Source organism: Arachis ipaensis, chromosome B4 (genome assembly GCF_059453495.1).
Source record: "Arachis ipaensis isolate K30076 ecotype BB chromosome B4, ASM5945349v1, whole genome shotgun sequence".
Taxonomy (NCBI): Eukaryota; Viridiplantae; Streptophyta; class Magnoliopsida; order Fabales; family Fabaceae; genus Arachis; species Arachis ipaensis.
The window spans coordinates 124,673,846-124,689,406 of NC_142439.1; the positions used below are offsets into that span (position 1 = coordinate 124,673,846).

At 33.7% G+C, this 15,561-nt stretch overlaps 1 protein-coding gene across 1 annotated transcript; it reads right to left on the bottom strand.

Annotated features, from left to right (window-relative positions):
- Positions 1–1,603: 1,603 nt before the first annotated feature.
- LOC107636790 (uncharacterized) lies at positions 1,604–4,418 on the bottom strand. The gene is made up of 2 exons (XM_016340278.3): positions 4,048–4,418; positions 1,604–2,180 (listed from the first exon to the last, which is right to left on the bottom strand). Exons 1-2 carry the CDS (start codon positions 4,416–4,418, stop codon positions 1,604–1,606), a joined length of 948 nt encoding a protein of 315 aa, XP_016195764.2.
- Between the last annotated feature and the right edge of the window lie 11,143 nt (positions 4,419–15,561).

Below are 15,561 nucleotides of genomic sequence, written 5' to 3' on the forward strand. Positions count from 1 at the left end.
AAGTTTGCTAATAGCTCTTTCTTATTTTCTAGTTTCGGTAACCGGGGTAGCTAAAGGCTGCCTTGTTTCCCGTTGTGATGTTACGTAAATAATAACTACATCAGCATGATTTTACTTTTGTCAATTTTATAAAGGAAAAGTGCGTAGTTTCTTAGCAAGTTCTTTTGCACGTTTGAAGGTGGTGACCAATACAACCAAGGATACGACACGGTTTTCCTTTTCCGGTAGGAATCTTTTAAAGGGCGTAATGCAATGTATCTAAAGTCTAAACAAACATTACTTTCACTTTAACTCTCTTTTTTAAGCATCTAAAAGTAGGGGTGTTCATGGGTCGGGTGAAACTGGGTTTAATGTAATACAGATCCGGCCCGAAATATATACCGGGCCTATTTGTTAGACCCGAATCCGGTCTTAGACCTGATGAAACCTACACACTTTCAGACCACGATTATATCGGGTAAAAATCGGGTGAAAACCGGGCCATCAATATTACCTTCTTGTAAATTAACCTGTGAAAATATTCAAATTTCCAAGATTCCAACCATTATTTGACATGATAAAATTCATTTAGAAAAATATAACAAGAACCAATCCTTTCCTAAAATTAAAGCATAACCACAATCAATACTAAATAATATTGTCTAATAACACCAAATATTTAAATCAATACAAATAACACAATATTATGCATTAGTCTAAAGTCTTCTGCATTTTAAATATAAAACATTAACTTATAGTCTTATAATGACTAATAACATTAAGTATTAAGGTTTACAATACTTAAACTTCACATAAGAATAACCACTCATCTATCACTAATAACACAAAATATTAATTGTGTATGATGACCGGGCCACCGGGCCGAGTTCGGGTGACCCGAGCTATGTCCCGTACCCGACCCGAAATAATAACCGGGTCTATTTTTGAGACCTTTACCCGACCCTAAATCCGATAAAATCACACAAAATTAGTCCCTAAAAGATTTGGGACCGGATTGGGTCTTCGGGTCGGGTCGGGACATGAAGACTCCTAATCTAAAGTCTAAACAAACATTACTTTCACTTTAACTCTCTTTTTTAAGTTTTAATTGCACGCCTTGACTCCATTCTGTACCCTTTACTCTCTTATTTTTTTTCGTTTTAATTCTCTCTTTTAACTGAATTTTTCTGTCAATTTTATACTCTTAATTGCATTGTTTGGGGTGGAGGGGGTTTCAAAGTCCTCTGATTTACAATGCTCGCTCAAATTCTTTTCAATATTTTTTTGTTGCCCACGGTATTCCCCAATCCGACAGGTTAAGGACTAATCCGTCACGAATCGGAGCTCCATTTAAGGGTCTGCCGCTGGCCAATGGGTTGCTGCATATACAAGGCGGAATTTAAACCCCCAACACTTGCTTATGCGGACGAGTGAGCTGACCACTCGACCAACCCAAGTTGGTTAATTCTTTCCAATTTCTGTATTCTAAAATCACTTAATTTTTATCATAATCTTATAGTCTAACAAAGAATTATTGTCCCAAAAAAAACTCCTTTTTTCTTCTTTTAATTTAAATTATTTTGAATAAATTAAAATTTTACACAATTCACTCCAAAATAAAACATCAGAATGAAAAATCAGATGTTTGGCCAAATAAACTTTTACAATAGGCAATAGCTGCCTGAATGGAATTATTATTATCATTATTATTATTATTATTATTAGTGTATAATGAAAATCCTTCATGAATTGGTGTAGTGTCACAAGAATTAGGTTGAGATCTCCTCTTTGATCTACTACCTTTCTTATCAGCAATGTTCATCCCCATGGCATTGAATATACCTCTAATTGCTCCCAAATCCATCTCCAACTTTCTTGATGATTTTTTGCAACTTCTAAATGAGCCACATATGATTTCATCCTCAAATTCCCGATTATTATTGTTATTGCTACTCCTTGTTATTCCTTGATCCTTCTTTACATTGCTTCTTCTAGTATTTGTGGGGTTGACCAATTTCTTTCGATAACATTGAAAATGTTTTTTGCTTGATGACTTGTTATGTTCATTATTGTTGTTGGGTTGGTATAGTGGCCTTATAAGAGATGCTAATATGGCCCCAATATTTATACCTCTAAATTTTATCAACAACTTCGTCATGCCTCCATTGCTTCTTGTTTTTGTTGTGAAGTTTGGTTGTTTCCTAGCATTGAGACAATATTAAATTTGACCATTAAATATTGCTCTAATTAGGAGAACTTACGCATGATTGATGTGCCAGATGAAACAGTTTATGCGAAGGTGAAAACTCAGGTGCACTCAACTTTACGTGAAGTTGATAATTGAAAGTTGTTAGATGAAAATTTGGTTAAATTAGATAAATTATTTAACCGCTCTCAACTATCAACTTCACGTGAAGTTAACTGCACTTGAATTTTCACCTTATGAAAAATATAATTGTTATTATTTGAATATTTTTATTAACCACGAATAAAACCAGTTTTTTTTTTTAAAGAAAATTAATTATTTCAAGTTTCCCTAATGGTTTTATATATGCAAGCAGTTTTATAAAATTTTAATGTGAATTGAAATAGACATACATGGTCATCAAAATAAGAAAACCAGCATCAAAATCATGTTTAGCTAGTGAAATTAAATGTTTGTTAAATTGTTATCACATTCACACACTCGCTTAGCTTGTTTTAGTTGATGATGAGATTATTAAAGACATTGCTCATGAAGGTATCAGTAATGTAGGTGTGAATCTTGAAAGTGGTTAATGGAGCACGAGAAAAGAGAACTGAACAGAGAGGGCAGAGCAAAGAAAGAGAGAAGTTGCGTTCTTGTATTGAAGAGAAAGGGAAAGTGAAAATCAGTTACAGTTAACTTCTTAAATAAGTAACTAACTAACAGCAACTTATACACCATCTTGCACTTACTTAGCTGGCCTAACTCTGCATAATGCTAATACATCCATCAGCTCAAATAAAATTTGAACAAATAATTTTTTCTACAAAATTTTCGTACTGCACAATTTATTTATATATAAGGAGTTAATTGGTTTGATCATTTTCATTTCTATTGTCAATAAAAACAAAAATAAAATATGAAAATATGATTGGTTATATATTTTAAAATTGCAACACAACTAAAAATGACATTTCTTTGTTTCTGAAATTTTCTCTTGTAAGAGTTAAAGATATTTACAACTCAAAAGATTGTGATTTCACTCTTTTAAATGATTATGTGCATTGTTCGAATCTATCATAAATTTTTCTTTTGTCTTTTTATTTAACCCTTCTATGCTAACAGGTTCTCTATTCTCTCATCAAATGTCAAATCCCTCTTTTTTTTTTTTCTTTTTTTGTCATCAGACATACTTATAACTTTTATTTTGTCTATTTGTGGGACTTAACTAGTGCACATTGTCTTAAAAAAAAGTTAATTGACAATTTAATCATCCTTCATCAATTAAAAAATGAGACATATTTTATAAAATTAATTGTTAACTTATAATAAAAATAATTTGATTAACTAAATTGTGCACTTAAAAAAATAATAGATTAACTAAACGTATTTTTATTATTTAGTAATAAATATAAGTTTTAATTTGATGATGAAAAAGATCAATTAAACATATTTCATTATTTTTCTATTTGAAAACAAAATTCATTTTAACTAAACAATCATATTTTAAGTCAATGAACTATAATTCAGATGGCATATTATTTTCTCTTTATCTAGAGGTTTCGGATTCGAATCTTATCTTAAAAAAAATCATATTTTAAAAAATCTAAGAATCTGAAAATAAAAATAATTTTTAAAAATAAAAATAAAAAATATTTGTACAAATCAATCTGCCTCTAAATTTGTTTCATATATTCAAATAACACATAATTATTATGTATTGGATGAGGCAACTCACATAAAAGATAAGTACGTCTTTTTCATGAAATAGAAATATGTGTGCTGAGTTGATTTATAAAATTAAAATGAAAACAAGCAACACATTTCTATTATTTTGTTTATGTTAACATTTTAATCCATACCTAGAACATATAAATACATACCTAGAAGATGGAGCGTCCATATTATGGTTCCCCCTCTGAATTGTTGTTTGGGCTTCAGGTTTATGAGGATTACTCTCCATTATTAATCCAATCCCTGGATTATTGAACATTAATGCACTAGTATTAGTATTATTATTTGTTGTATCATCACCATTAATGGGAGATGACATGCATGGAGGCTCATTATCATCAGCAGCATCATCTTTTTGGAGGGACAGAGATATTGTTGATGAAATTGATATCCGCAACTGATGATGATGGAACTCATGATCCTTATCATTGTAGCGTGGCGACGGCGAAGACGATGCATCGAGTTCAATTTCGATGTATGAATCATCTTCATCCATGGAATAATAATAATTAGCTTCCATATATATGGATAAGTAAAAAGCTAATCAAGGAAGAAAATAATTAAACAACTAAAGTTATAGTCGAGTAGTCAATTTATTTGTCTAGTTAAACAAATATTAAAAATTCGAATTTTGCTTTGTATATAAATAACTCTAATTTTATGATAAATTAATCTTTGATCTACTGGATTATATATGAGATATTGTAAAAAACAAAGCAAATATATGACACTAGCTACTATAATTATTGAGTTGTGATGTAACAAATTATAAATAGGGAATGCAATTAGTTCTTGTTATGAACGCATGCCTAGTGATCCTATATAAATAGGTTTATGGGGTATATCCGGATACATATATGTATTAGCTAGGTAACATGTCACAATCTACTGAAATACTTGAATGTAGAATAATGTTTGATTTCGTCAACAAGTGTCAATTATTGTGTCACGGATTCTCCTTAATTTTCGACTTTTGTTTCACTAACAAGCAAGAATCTCCTTGACTTCAGGTTCAGGCACCACGCTTGCACAAATTTTGTTCTTTAATTATAGGGATATTAGCGGAGAAAATTGAATATGAATATTCACACGGATAAAATTATTATATGTGAAGAGGAGAATGAGAATAAAAGTTTAGAGTCCCGTTAGGGAGACAATGACATTTGTATATAATATATACAATGGACTTTTTATTTAACCCAATTATATTAGATAATAATAATAAACATCCAGTTAACCTAATTATAATCCCTAAATAAAATTACTCCAATTCACCTCTTTTGACTACGTTACCCTACCACCAACCCCCAATTCAACTCTTCCTCGCTGCTCACCAACCCCCACACCGCCGCCTAGCCATCCAAATCGCAACCTGCAGCAGCTCCGGGAACACATCCGGCTTGGAGACCCCCCACCCCTCTTCGCGATTGAACATCGTCGGTGGCAGCGTTTTGGTGGAACGCTGGGTACGGTCCTCCCTTCCGACCCGAGTTGCTGCCCCCAAGCGCCGTGCCTGTTCGCCCTTGCCGGAAGTATCAACGGTGCACGGTTTGCGGCTACGTATCTGATCCTTGTTGCGTCAATTGACCTGTTCCAGAACCTTTTCTAACATCCACGGTGAGTGCTTTTGTTTCCTGTTTTCATGATTACTCATTGAAGTTGCTACTTGTTTTACACAGTGTTTAAGATGCTTAGTTTTCTGAAACTATATGGTGAAAAGGCAAAAAATGAAATTTTATTATTTCGGAGCACGAGAAATTAGCTGTTGTTTGAGATTGTTGCAGATTAACCGCTTTGCTGCCTGACGTGAACCATTCACCAGGACCAACACGAACATCAGAACTATATCGTTGTCGAGCATCCACGTTAAGTGGGTTAGTTTCTTCCTTTCATGAAACAACACTGAACTTGCGTTTCCTAATGTAGAGAGTATATGTTGCTTGTTTGCTTGATTTTATATGGTGAAAATGCAGTCCATGAAATTTTAGTTTGTTCGAGCATGAGAAATTAGTTGTTGTTTGTAATTGTTGCAATTGATATAACTTTTGAGCGGGAAAGATGAAATAAGTTTGTTAATCTAGTTTAAATAGTATTTTATTTTCCCAACCCGGGTGGTCCTTTGGATGCGATGTAAAGTAAACCAGCTGAACACTGGCCTTTTTTGGAACAAGCCATTGCATGGATCACCATCACTGCTCCAAGAGCTAAGGATCTTTTCCTCCGGGTCTAGTGAGGATTTCAAGTCCATAAGAGCTCTCAGTTCTGCATTTCCATGAACCAGCTGCACAATTGAAAATGCAACCAGAACAAGCAATGAAAGAAGGAAACCAAGGGAATTCATAGTTGATTTTGGTGTAAAAATTTGTCAAACATATTCTAAAAGAGAAACACCCGTATGAGGCAGTATTCTAAAGAATCTAACTTTATTATTTGGTTCCTACTAGGGGTGTCCATGGATCGGATCGTATCCGCAGATCCGCGGTAAATATCCGCATCCGATCCGAAAATTGCGGATACGATCCGATCCGCAAATTGATCGGATCGGATCGGATCCGATCCGTACTCTTTGTGGATCGGATTGCGGATATCTGCTCTACATCCGCGTATCCGATCCGCGGATCCGCAGATCCGCACTATAATAATTAAAAATAAATAAATATATATATGTTTGGTATTATATTTACTTGTTTGTATGTTTTAGTTAGTAATTATTATTCATATATTGTATTATTTTATTTTTGTTATTTAGAGAGAGTTTGATTAAAAATATTTTAGGAATAAATAAGTTTAAAAGTATGAAAGAAATATTTTTATCGAATTCTTTTACATAGAAATATGATTAAAAAGAGAAGGTTTAATTATGCGGATATATCCGACATCCGATCCGATCCGAAACGCAAATGTGCGGATCAGATCAGATCGGATCCGGCACTAAAAAGTGCGGATATCATATTTGATCCGATCCGATGGAAATTGTGCGGATCGGATCGAATTTTTGGCCATATCCGATCCAATCCGATCCGCGGACACCCCTAGTTCCTACTGTAACATGATTTTGAAACTTGACACCTTGCTTGATATTTCTTTATTATATATGAAGTTGCTATTACTATTATTAGTCTATGATTTTGTAATTAGTTGATAGATGCTACTATAGTGGAGAAAATGGGAAGACTAGCTATGATAATGAGAAATATTTTCAAAGATGTTGCATAATTAATTGATATAACTTTTTTGAGTTGCTGACAGGCTAAAGTAAGTTGGTGCACATTTGCGTTTCTCTAATCTCATTGGATGGTTACTTTAGTAGGGTATTGGATGTTTGGTGTTTATGAGAAATATTTTTTGTCCTTTTTTTTGTTCGATACATTAGTAGGTAATCAGATGGTTGGTTTTCATAGTCGCATGTATCCATACTTCATTGTAGTTTTTTCTTTATTTACATATGCTAACTATATGGTCAACTGGAGGATTGAATAGGTTGGTGTTTAATTTGTTAGATGTTTATTATCAATTATAGCGGATGTTCAATATATTATGTATGCGAATATTCATTTTATTCTGTGTTGGAATTGAGTTTCACTCTATTTTATTGGTTAAAGTGAAAGCAATCATTTAGTTATGCTTTGATGAATATAAGATTTTCTTCTCATCCCTATTTACTTTTCACTAGGTTAAAAAGTAAAAGGTTTTTGGTATTGAAACCTGAAAATTACGACTTCCTTGACGACCTTAACACTGTCATCATGATGCAGCATTATTAAGGGTATCTTTTTTCCTTGACAGAAATTTGGTTTGATTGACAAGAAAGAGCTGGCTCCCTTTCAAGAGTTCATAGAATCCATTGTTTCTAAACGCTACAACATTTTAGATTTCATTTCATTTATCTCATTTTAGTTCTTAAAAATTAGCATTGTCATGGAATTCATCTTATTAGAACCAAGTGTTTCTCCTCATATGTGTGTGGCCATACGTGTTTGTTTTATTCATACGACAGTGTGATGTTTTTCTAGCCTCAAACATATAGATGTTTCGTTCGTTTTTTGAATTTGTATGATTCTGGTGTTGCAAAATCGGATAAATTTGAGTTTGATCCAATCTAATCAAATAAACATCTACATTAACATAAAAATTATCATCCGGCATCTAGTGAATTGAACATCCAGAGTGTTTTAATTGTACTTATTTAAATCTAATCCAACCAAATAAGCATCTACTTCAGAATAAAAATAACCATTTGCATAACTAATGAATTGAACATCCAACATATTTTAATTGTATCTACTTAAATTTAATCCAATCAACTAAATATCCATTTAAAAATGAAAATAATCACCCGCATACCTAATAAAATGAACATCCGGCATATTTTAATTTAAAAATACAATTTCGAATTGACCATTTCACTAGTGATCAATGATCATGTACTTCAGTTAGTCAGCAATAGCAAGGTAACTATTTTTATTATTCTATTATTTCTTTGGGTTCTAAAAGGTAAAAATTAATTACTTAACCCTTCATTTTCTCATTATTGTTACCTTTCATGCATTGATGACACGAATATATTATACTTTAAAAGGGATTACAACCATCTGAATGATGCAAATGCATGAACTACATACATAGATGCATAATTGTATCTAGTTGAATCTAATACTAACAACCAAACATCCACTTAACAATAATGAAAATAATCATCCATATACCTAGTAAAATGAACATCCTTCATAATTTAATTGTATTTACTTAAATCCAATCCAACCAACTAAATACTTAAATAATTATATTCCAAATCTCTGACATTCTTCAAACTGGTGACAGAACTAGAACAATAGAAGAAACTAATATAAATAACAATATTAGTGATATGAAAAATATAATAATAATAATAAAAACCAACCTATTAATGTACAACTTCAAGTTTATTCTTGGCAGAAGCTACTGCTACAGGCCTTGGTTGATCAATATTAATTATTAAAAAGATTAATATACTACTTCAATATATACGTCAAAAAAGCCATTTTGATCACTCCATATTTTCTGCTGCTTTTTGAGTACCTACATATCTTGTAGTGTACGTGGATAAAATTATTAGAGGGTGAACCTTGGCATAACAGCAAAGTAGTTGCCTAGTAAGTTGAAAGTCATGGTTCAAATCATAGAAAAAGCCTCTATTCTTGCAATTATGGCTGCATAAATCTTTCATTCACAATTGCCATCAAGTGAGAGTCTCTGTACTAAATTGCACCTTTTTATTTGGATATGATAATAATAAAAGGGTAGTCCAGTGCACAAATATCTTGCGCTATTGCACCTGATAATTGCATCAGTGGTGAATTTGGAATAAGACGCCACAAAAATTTTCTTCAAGCACAGTTTCATACCAAGAATTCAGCGCACTAATGGACTGCATATTGAAGAGATAAAAGTAGTAAGATTACTTTAGAAACCCAAAGAAAGTATGGACAATGAAACGATTTGCCAACTTGAAAGCTTAACTTGTTAACCAAGTTCATTCTAATAATTTACCACTATGATTCCAATCATTTTCAGTCTGGATTCTCCATTTAGATCAGAAAATTTTCTAAAGTTTATTCCAATACCAGTTTAAATAAAAGAAATAAAAAAGAAAAAAAAAACAAACCCAGGAACCAAGGCACAAGCGACGGAACCTAGTTGTGATTTTTGTTGCTTCGTGTAGAGGACTTTGGGCATCGGGTCAGCGAGGGGCAGCCACGGCGCGAGGGGACGAGTCAGCAACGGCGCGAGGGAGTGGCAGCGACGGTGCTGGAACTGGCTTCGTGTGGGCTACGGTTGTCGGCGCTCTAGGACGCAGTGCTGGGCAGTGGACTGCGCTGGGTGGTGGAAACAGATTCAGAGGGCAGTCGTGTGAACGTGGCGGAGATGACAGGGGGAGATTCTCGGATTAATCGAGAGAATGGAGGTCACACCGTTTTGAGAGAGGGAGTTCGTTGTTTTGATTTTATAACTGATGGTAACCCTAATTTGTTTCAAATTTCAAATTAGAAAGAATTCAAAATTAATTAATTACTCATGATTTAATTTTAATTTCAATTAAACCCCATTGTATGCATTGTATAATAAGACTATTGTCTCCTCATACTTTTCCAAAGTTTATCGGTAGATAGAAATTTACGTGCTGATGTTTTTTATTATGGTGTTTATATAATTTTAACCCTATTTAAAAAAAATTATTAGAATTAAAAGTAATATTTTTTATTATTTAATAATATTTAAAAAATAAAAAACAAAAAGTATTACTAAAATATAAAAAAATGTGACTTTAATTTAATCATACTTAAAAAAGTTTTGCTAAATTTATATAGTTATTATAGACATCATATAACCATAGGCACTATAAAATTTACCAGAAATTTAAAGGAATAATATTGTATTACTCAAAATAAAAGATAATTAAATTGGGAGATATTTAAATAATTTTTATTAGTATTTTTATCCGTAATAATATTACGAAAATATAAATTTTTTAAAATTACAGTTTACTTTGTTCTGACAATATAGATTATGCATAGCACAAAAGATTTATAAAATCAAACTACTTTTACAAAAAATGTCGTAGGTTGACAAAATCTCCGGTTAAGAAAACTAAGGTCTCTGTAGATAAAAAATCAAATAATAAGATTTTTAGTTATTATTTTTATATGAAAAAGTCTAATTATTTTATCACTAATTAATTTTAACATTCGTTATCTAAAATTTGAAATATTAGATAAATATTCTAATTTCTAATATAATCAAACAAGTTTAATTAACCCTAAAAAGATAATTTAGTATTTTTTTACTAATGATTAAAGGGTATTTTAGTATTCTAAATATGAATTACAAGAGTATTTTTGTTTTTTCTAAATCATATTCAAATTTTTAATTTCTAATACAGTTAAACAATATGAATTAATCGTATCATGGTATTTTAGATTTTTTTTAAAATTAACCTTTATGAACATTAATTATAAAGATATTTTAGTCTGTTAAAAAAAATTAAAGTTTATAATTTTTAATATAATTAAAAAAAATTATTATAAAAAGGGCATTTAATAGTTTGAAATTAATCATAAAAATTTATTTTAGTTTTTTAAAAGTTATGTGTAAGGGTATTTAGACTTTTTTTATATATAAAAATTTCTAATTTTTAAAACAATCGTATCATCTTAGTTAATCCTATAAAGATAATTTAGTCTTTTTAAAATTATTTATCATGGGTATGTTAATAATTTAACTTTGCTATTTTAATCTTTTCAAAATTAACTTTAAAATGTTGTTATGTTATTTAAAAATTAAGTGATCTTAAACTGCTAGTAACTATTTTTTCACAAAATAAAAAATTATTTAATCTTTACAAAACATTAATAAAAAAGATACAATTGGTCTTTAATTAACAATGTCCAAAAATCATTAGTGCTTTAGCACATCTAACCGATCTTTTTATAATTAGAATAATTTAAAGGCCAAATATTATAAATTTATGCCTTTTGTACGGAGCTAATAAAAATCGTGAAATTAGAATATATTGTCTTGGTCCTTTAAGAACCAGCTTTAAATTTCTCCACAATAAACAATATATGTATACCTTTTTCTTCTTTTTTTTTCTAATATTCTAATATTGAAAATAAAATATATTACGTATAGAATAAATTAAGATTTTCAACATATAAATATAAAATTGCTAAAAAGTATAATCATAAAAAATATAAATTAATTTAATACTAACTAAATATTAAATCATTCAATAAAACTGCTTTCTAGTAATTATACCAAATAGATATAATTTTGTCAAACGAATCTAATTTTTAACGAATATTAAATTGATTTTTTTATCATTAAATATCTTTTGTAATAAAAAAATGATTTATTCTTTTATATGTATAATGTAAATATTGTAGCCTCTTATTCCCCATTTAATACTAGTGAAATGTAAATCTTATTTAAATTATTAAACATAGGTAATAATAAATGTGGCATGAATTATTAACACATGAATTATCACTTTAATCCATTGTATCCACTTTAATTCCAAGCTTTCCATTGTACATCTCCTTTTCCATCCAATCAGAGATGTACATGAAGATCATTGACTAGGCCAACCAATTTATTGATGTAACCGCCATCAGCGACAACATCGGCTTCTTCAACCCTTTCATCGGTCCTAACATTTTCTAAAAACATGTAACTATCGTTCATCTATCATCTTCCTCTTTCCGCTCACGTGACTCCTTTGGTAATACCTGCTTGTCCTTGATGCAGGAAAGAGCCACACCCGTCAAGGACACTAGAAGGAGTATTGAGAAGAATAAATCACCTTTCACGTTTGCGCAGATAAGGTCACATGCTTTTGTAATCGTGAATAGAAATATTGTCGAAAATCTCCGAAGGAACGTGGCCAAGTAACCCAATACGCTTCCCACTGCCATGAAAAATGCAAAAAGCGTGTTTGCCAGTTAGATTTTTCGTTGGTCGCTGGGGGCAAGGTCACCAACGAAGGGTCGGCAGGGGACCTGGACTATATTGATCGACGTGTCCAACATCCAAAACCCAATCATAAAGATGGATATGGTGCGTGGCTGAGGTTTCGTATAGGAGAGTGAGTCTCAAAAGGCGTAGCCGATGTCTGCGGAGAAGCCAATCATCAAAAGAGCTCTGATGAGGGCAACAACACCGGCAAGGATAAAAGGACGGTGTCACCCGAGTTTACAAGTGCATCGGCTACTGTAGTAACCTAGGATGGGCTCGAGAATCAAGCTGGAAATAGGGCCGCCAAGCTAGACGAATGAGATCCATCTGACAGGTACTCCGAAAATCTGGCAGATGGATATTAGCATTATTAGCTATACATCCAGGGCAAAGTGTATTCTGGCGGCGATGGAGGCCATAAAGACCAGCTTTCAGATTATGCTTGGCTGCACCAGTGGTGACCCCTATTACAGCTACGCCGGTGCTGACCCGACTCCAGCTGCGCCGGTCTCATGACTACGTAGTGTTACATTCGAGGGATCGAGAGAGTGTTTGACGGAGAGCACGTTCGAGGGATGCGGACGCATTCAAAGGATAGAAGATGTGTTTGACAGAGAGAGACAGAGAGGTCTTCGAGGGATAGAGAGTGTGTTTGACGGAGAGAGATAGAGGTGATAGTGTGTTTGATGGAAAGTGACAAAGGTTTTCGAGGGATGGATAGTGTGTTTGACGGAGAGAGACATTGGTGAGAGTGTGTTTGACAGAAAGTGACACAGGTGTTCGTGGGATGGAGAGTGTGTTTGACACCTCTGTCCCTCTTCGTCAAACTCACTCTCTATCCCTCGAACACCTCTATCTCTCTCCGTCAAACACACTTTCCATCCATCGAATGCACTCTCCGCATCCTTCGAACGCGCTCTCCGTCAAACACTCCCTCCATCCCTCGAACGTAACACTACATAGTCATGAGACTAACGCAGCTGGAATCGGGATCTGCGCCAAAATCGGGGTCACACCGGCGTAGCCATGCCCAGTCTGGAAGTTGTTCATGGTAGCCTGCATCGCCATCGGAATTCACTTTGCCTCGGCTGTACAGCTATCAATGCTAATACCCGCCTGCCAGATTTTCGGAATACTTGTCAGATTGATCTCTTTCGCTGACTTGGCGGCCCCGTTTTCAGCTTGGTTCTCGAGCCCATCCTCGGTTATTACAGCAGCCGATGCACCTGTAAACTCGAGTGCCACTATCCTTTTATCATTGCCGGTGTCGTTGCCCTCACCATAACTCTTTTGATGATTGGCTTCTCCGCAGATATCGGCTACGTCTTTTGAGAAAACATCTCCTATACGGAACCTCAGCCACGCGCCATGGCCATCTTTGTGATCAGGTTCTGGATGTTGGACACGTCAATCAACTTGATCCAGGTCCCCTGCCGAACTTTCCTTGGTGACTTTGCCGCCAGCGACCAACGAAAAATCAGACTAGCAAACACGTTATTCGCATTCTTCATGGCAGTGGGAAGCGTGCTGGGTTACTTGGCCATGATCCTTCAGAGATTCCAACAATGTTCCCATTCATGATTACAAAAGCATGCGATCCTATCTGCGCAAATGTGAAAGGCTGTTTATTCTTGTCGATGCTCATTCTAGTGTCCTTGACGGGTGTGGCTCTGTCCTGCGTCAAGGACAAACAGGCAGGGGCGGAGCTAGATAAAATATTAGAGGGGACCAAAAATATTTACACAATAAAATAAGACTAAAATAAAATTTTAAGGGGGGACTAAACTAAAATTTACATATAATTTACATGTGAAAAATTTAAATTAGGGGGCCATTGCCCCCCTTCTCTATAATGTAGCTCCGCCCCTGCAAATAGGTATTACCTGAGGAGTCACGTGAGCGAAAAGAGGAAGATGATAGATGGGCGGTGGTTACATGTTTCAGAAAAAATGTTAGGGATGATGAAGGGGATGAAGAAGCCGATGTTCTCGCTTATGGCGGTTACATCAATGAACTGGTTGGCATGGTCAATGTTCTTTATGTACATCTGATTGGATGGGGAGGGAGGTGTAAGCCTAGAATTAAAGTGCATATAGTGTGTAACATAGGCTACCAGTATGGGAATGCCGAGAATGCTAAAGAAGCTCAAAACCTCAGCCTAGATGGTGTTGGAGGCGTAACGATCTTAGAAGCGGAGGTCAACATGGTGCTCGAGCCGCTCGTCCTTAGCTAGCTTGCTGATGTAAACCGTCGTAACCAAGCCACCAGCAAGATAAAATTTTCAGCCCCAAGGATTTTTTGCGCCACCAAGCGCACGTCCAATGGGTCCCACAGCCAAGGACAGCACCCATAACCAACCAATTTAGCGTAAGGCCACAATTTCATACCGGTAGCCTGTGTCATATACTGTATCCACTTTAATTCCAGGCTTCCCACTATACATCTTCCTCCCCGTCCAATCAGAGATGTACAAATGAAATCTGCGTTTTGCAGCTGCTGTAACTTTTGCTTTTTGTGCATCTGAAAAACGTAACCTATGTTTTCTAGATTACTGGCCATGGCAAATCCACATTTCTGGATTACACGCCATGCATTAATAATGCTGCATATCACGATTTTAATCTCCATTAATAAATTAATTTTTGCCAATAATCCAGATCAATAAAAAATCCATTATTGGGAGTGAGTGTATAGTATGGATGTGTTATAGTGTTGTAAATTGTAATATTTAGAATTAGAAATTGTTTAATTCATCTAACAAAAAAATGTCATTTTTAAAAAATATTATTAAATTTCAACTAAAACAGATTATTATCATTAATTATGCATCTAAAAAGAAGAGAAACACTGTGACATAGGGACGGAAGGACAAAAACTAGAAGAAGTGGCAGAACGTAGCAGTAATTGTCTTAACATATGTCAAGTTTATCTTGTGCCATGCCTGTTCCTCACTCGAGAAAAAAAAGCGTTCCTCATTGTAGCATGACCCTATTTCTAAATTTCAAATTTGGCCTCACATGCGAATTAAAACTAAAACGTAACTTATTTAGTATTTTTATTCAGATTTCTTATATAATTTAATTTTAATGCACTGATTGATTGAAGTAAATTCATCTTTTTTGTCACAATAGTTACTTAGCAGGAAAGTAGTAATGCTTCTGCATATACTATAT

Coding starts and splice junctions, on each gene's coding strand:
- LOC107636790 (XM_016340278.3), bottom strand. CDS start 4,418: ATGGAAGCTAATTATTATTATTCCATGGATGAAGATGATTCATACATC. Junction 2,181..4,047: donor ATGGACGCTCCATCTTCTAG/GTATGTATTTAT, acceptor TCTCAATGCTAG/GAAACAACCAAACTTCACAA.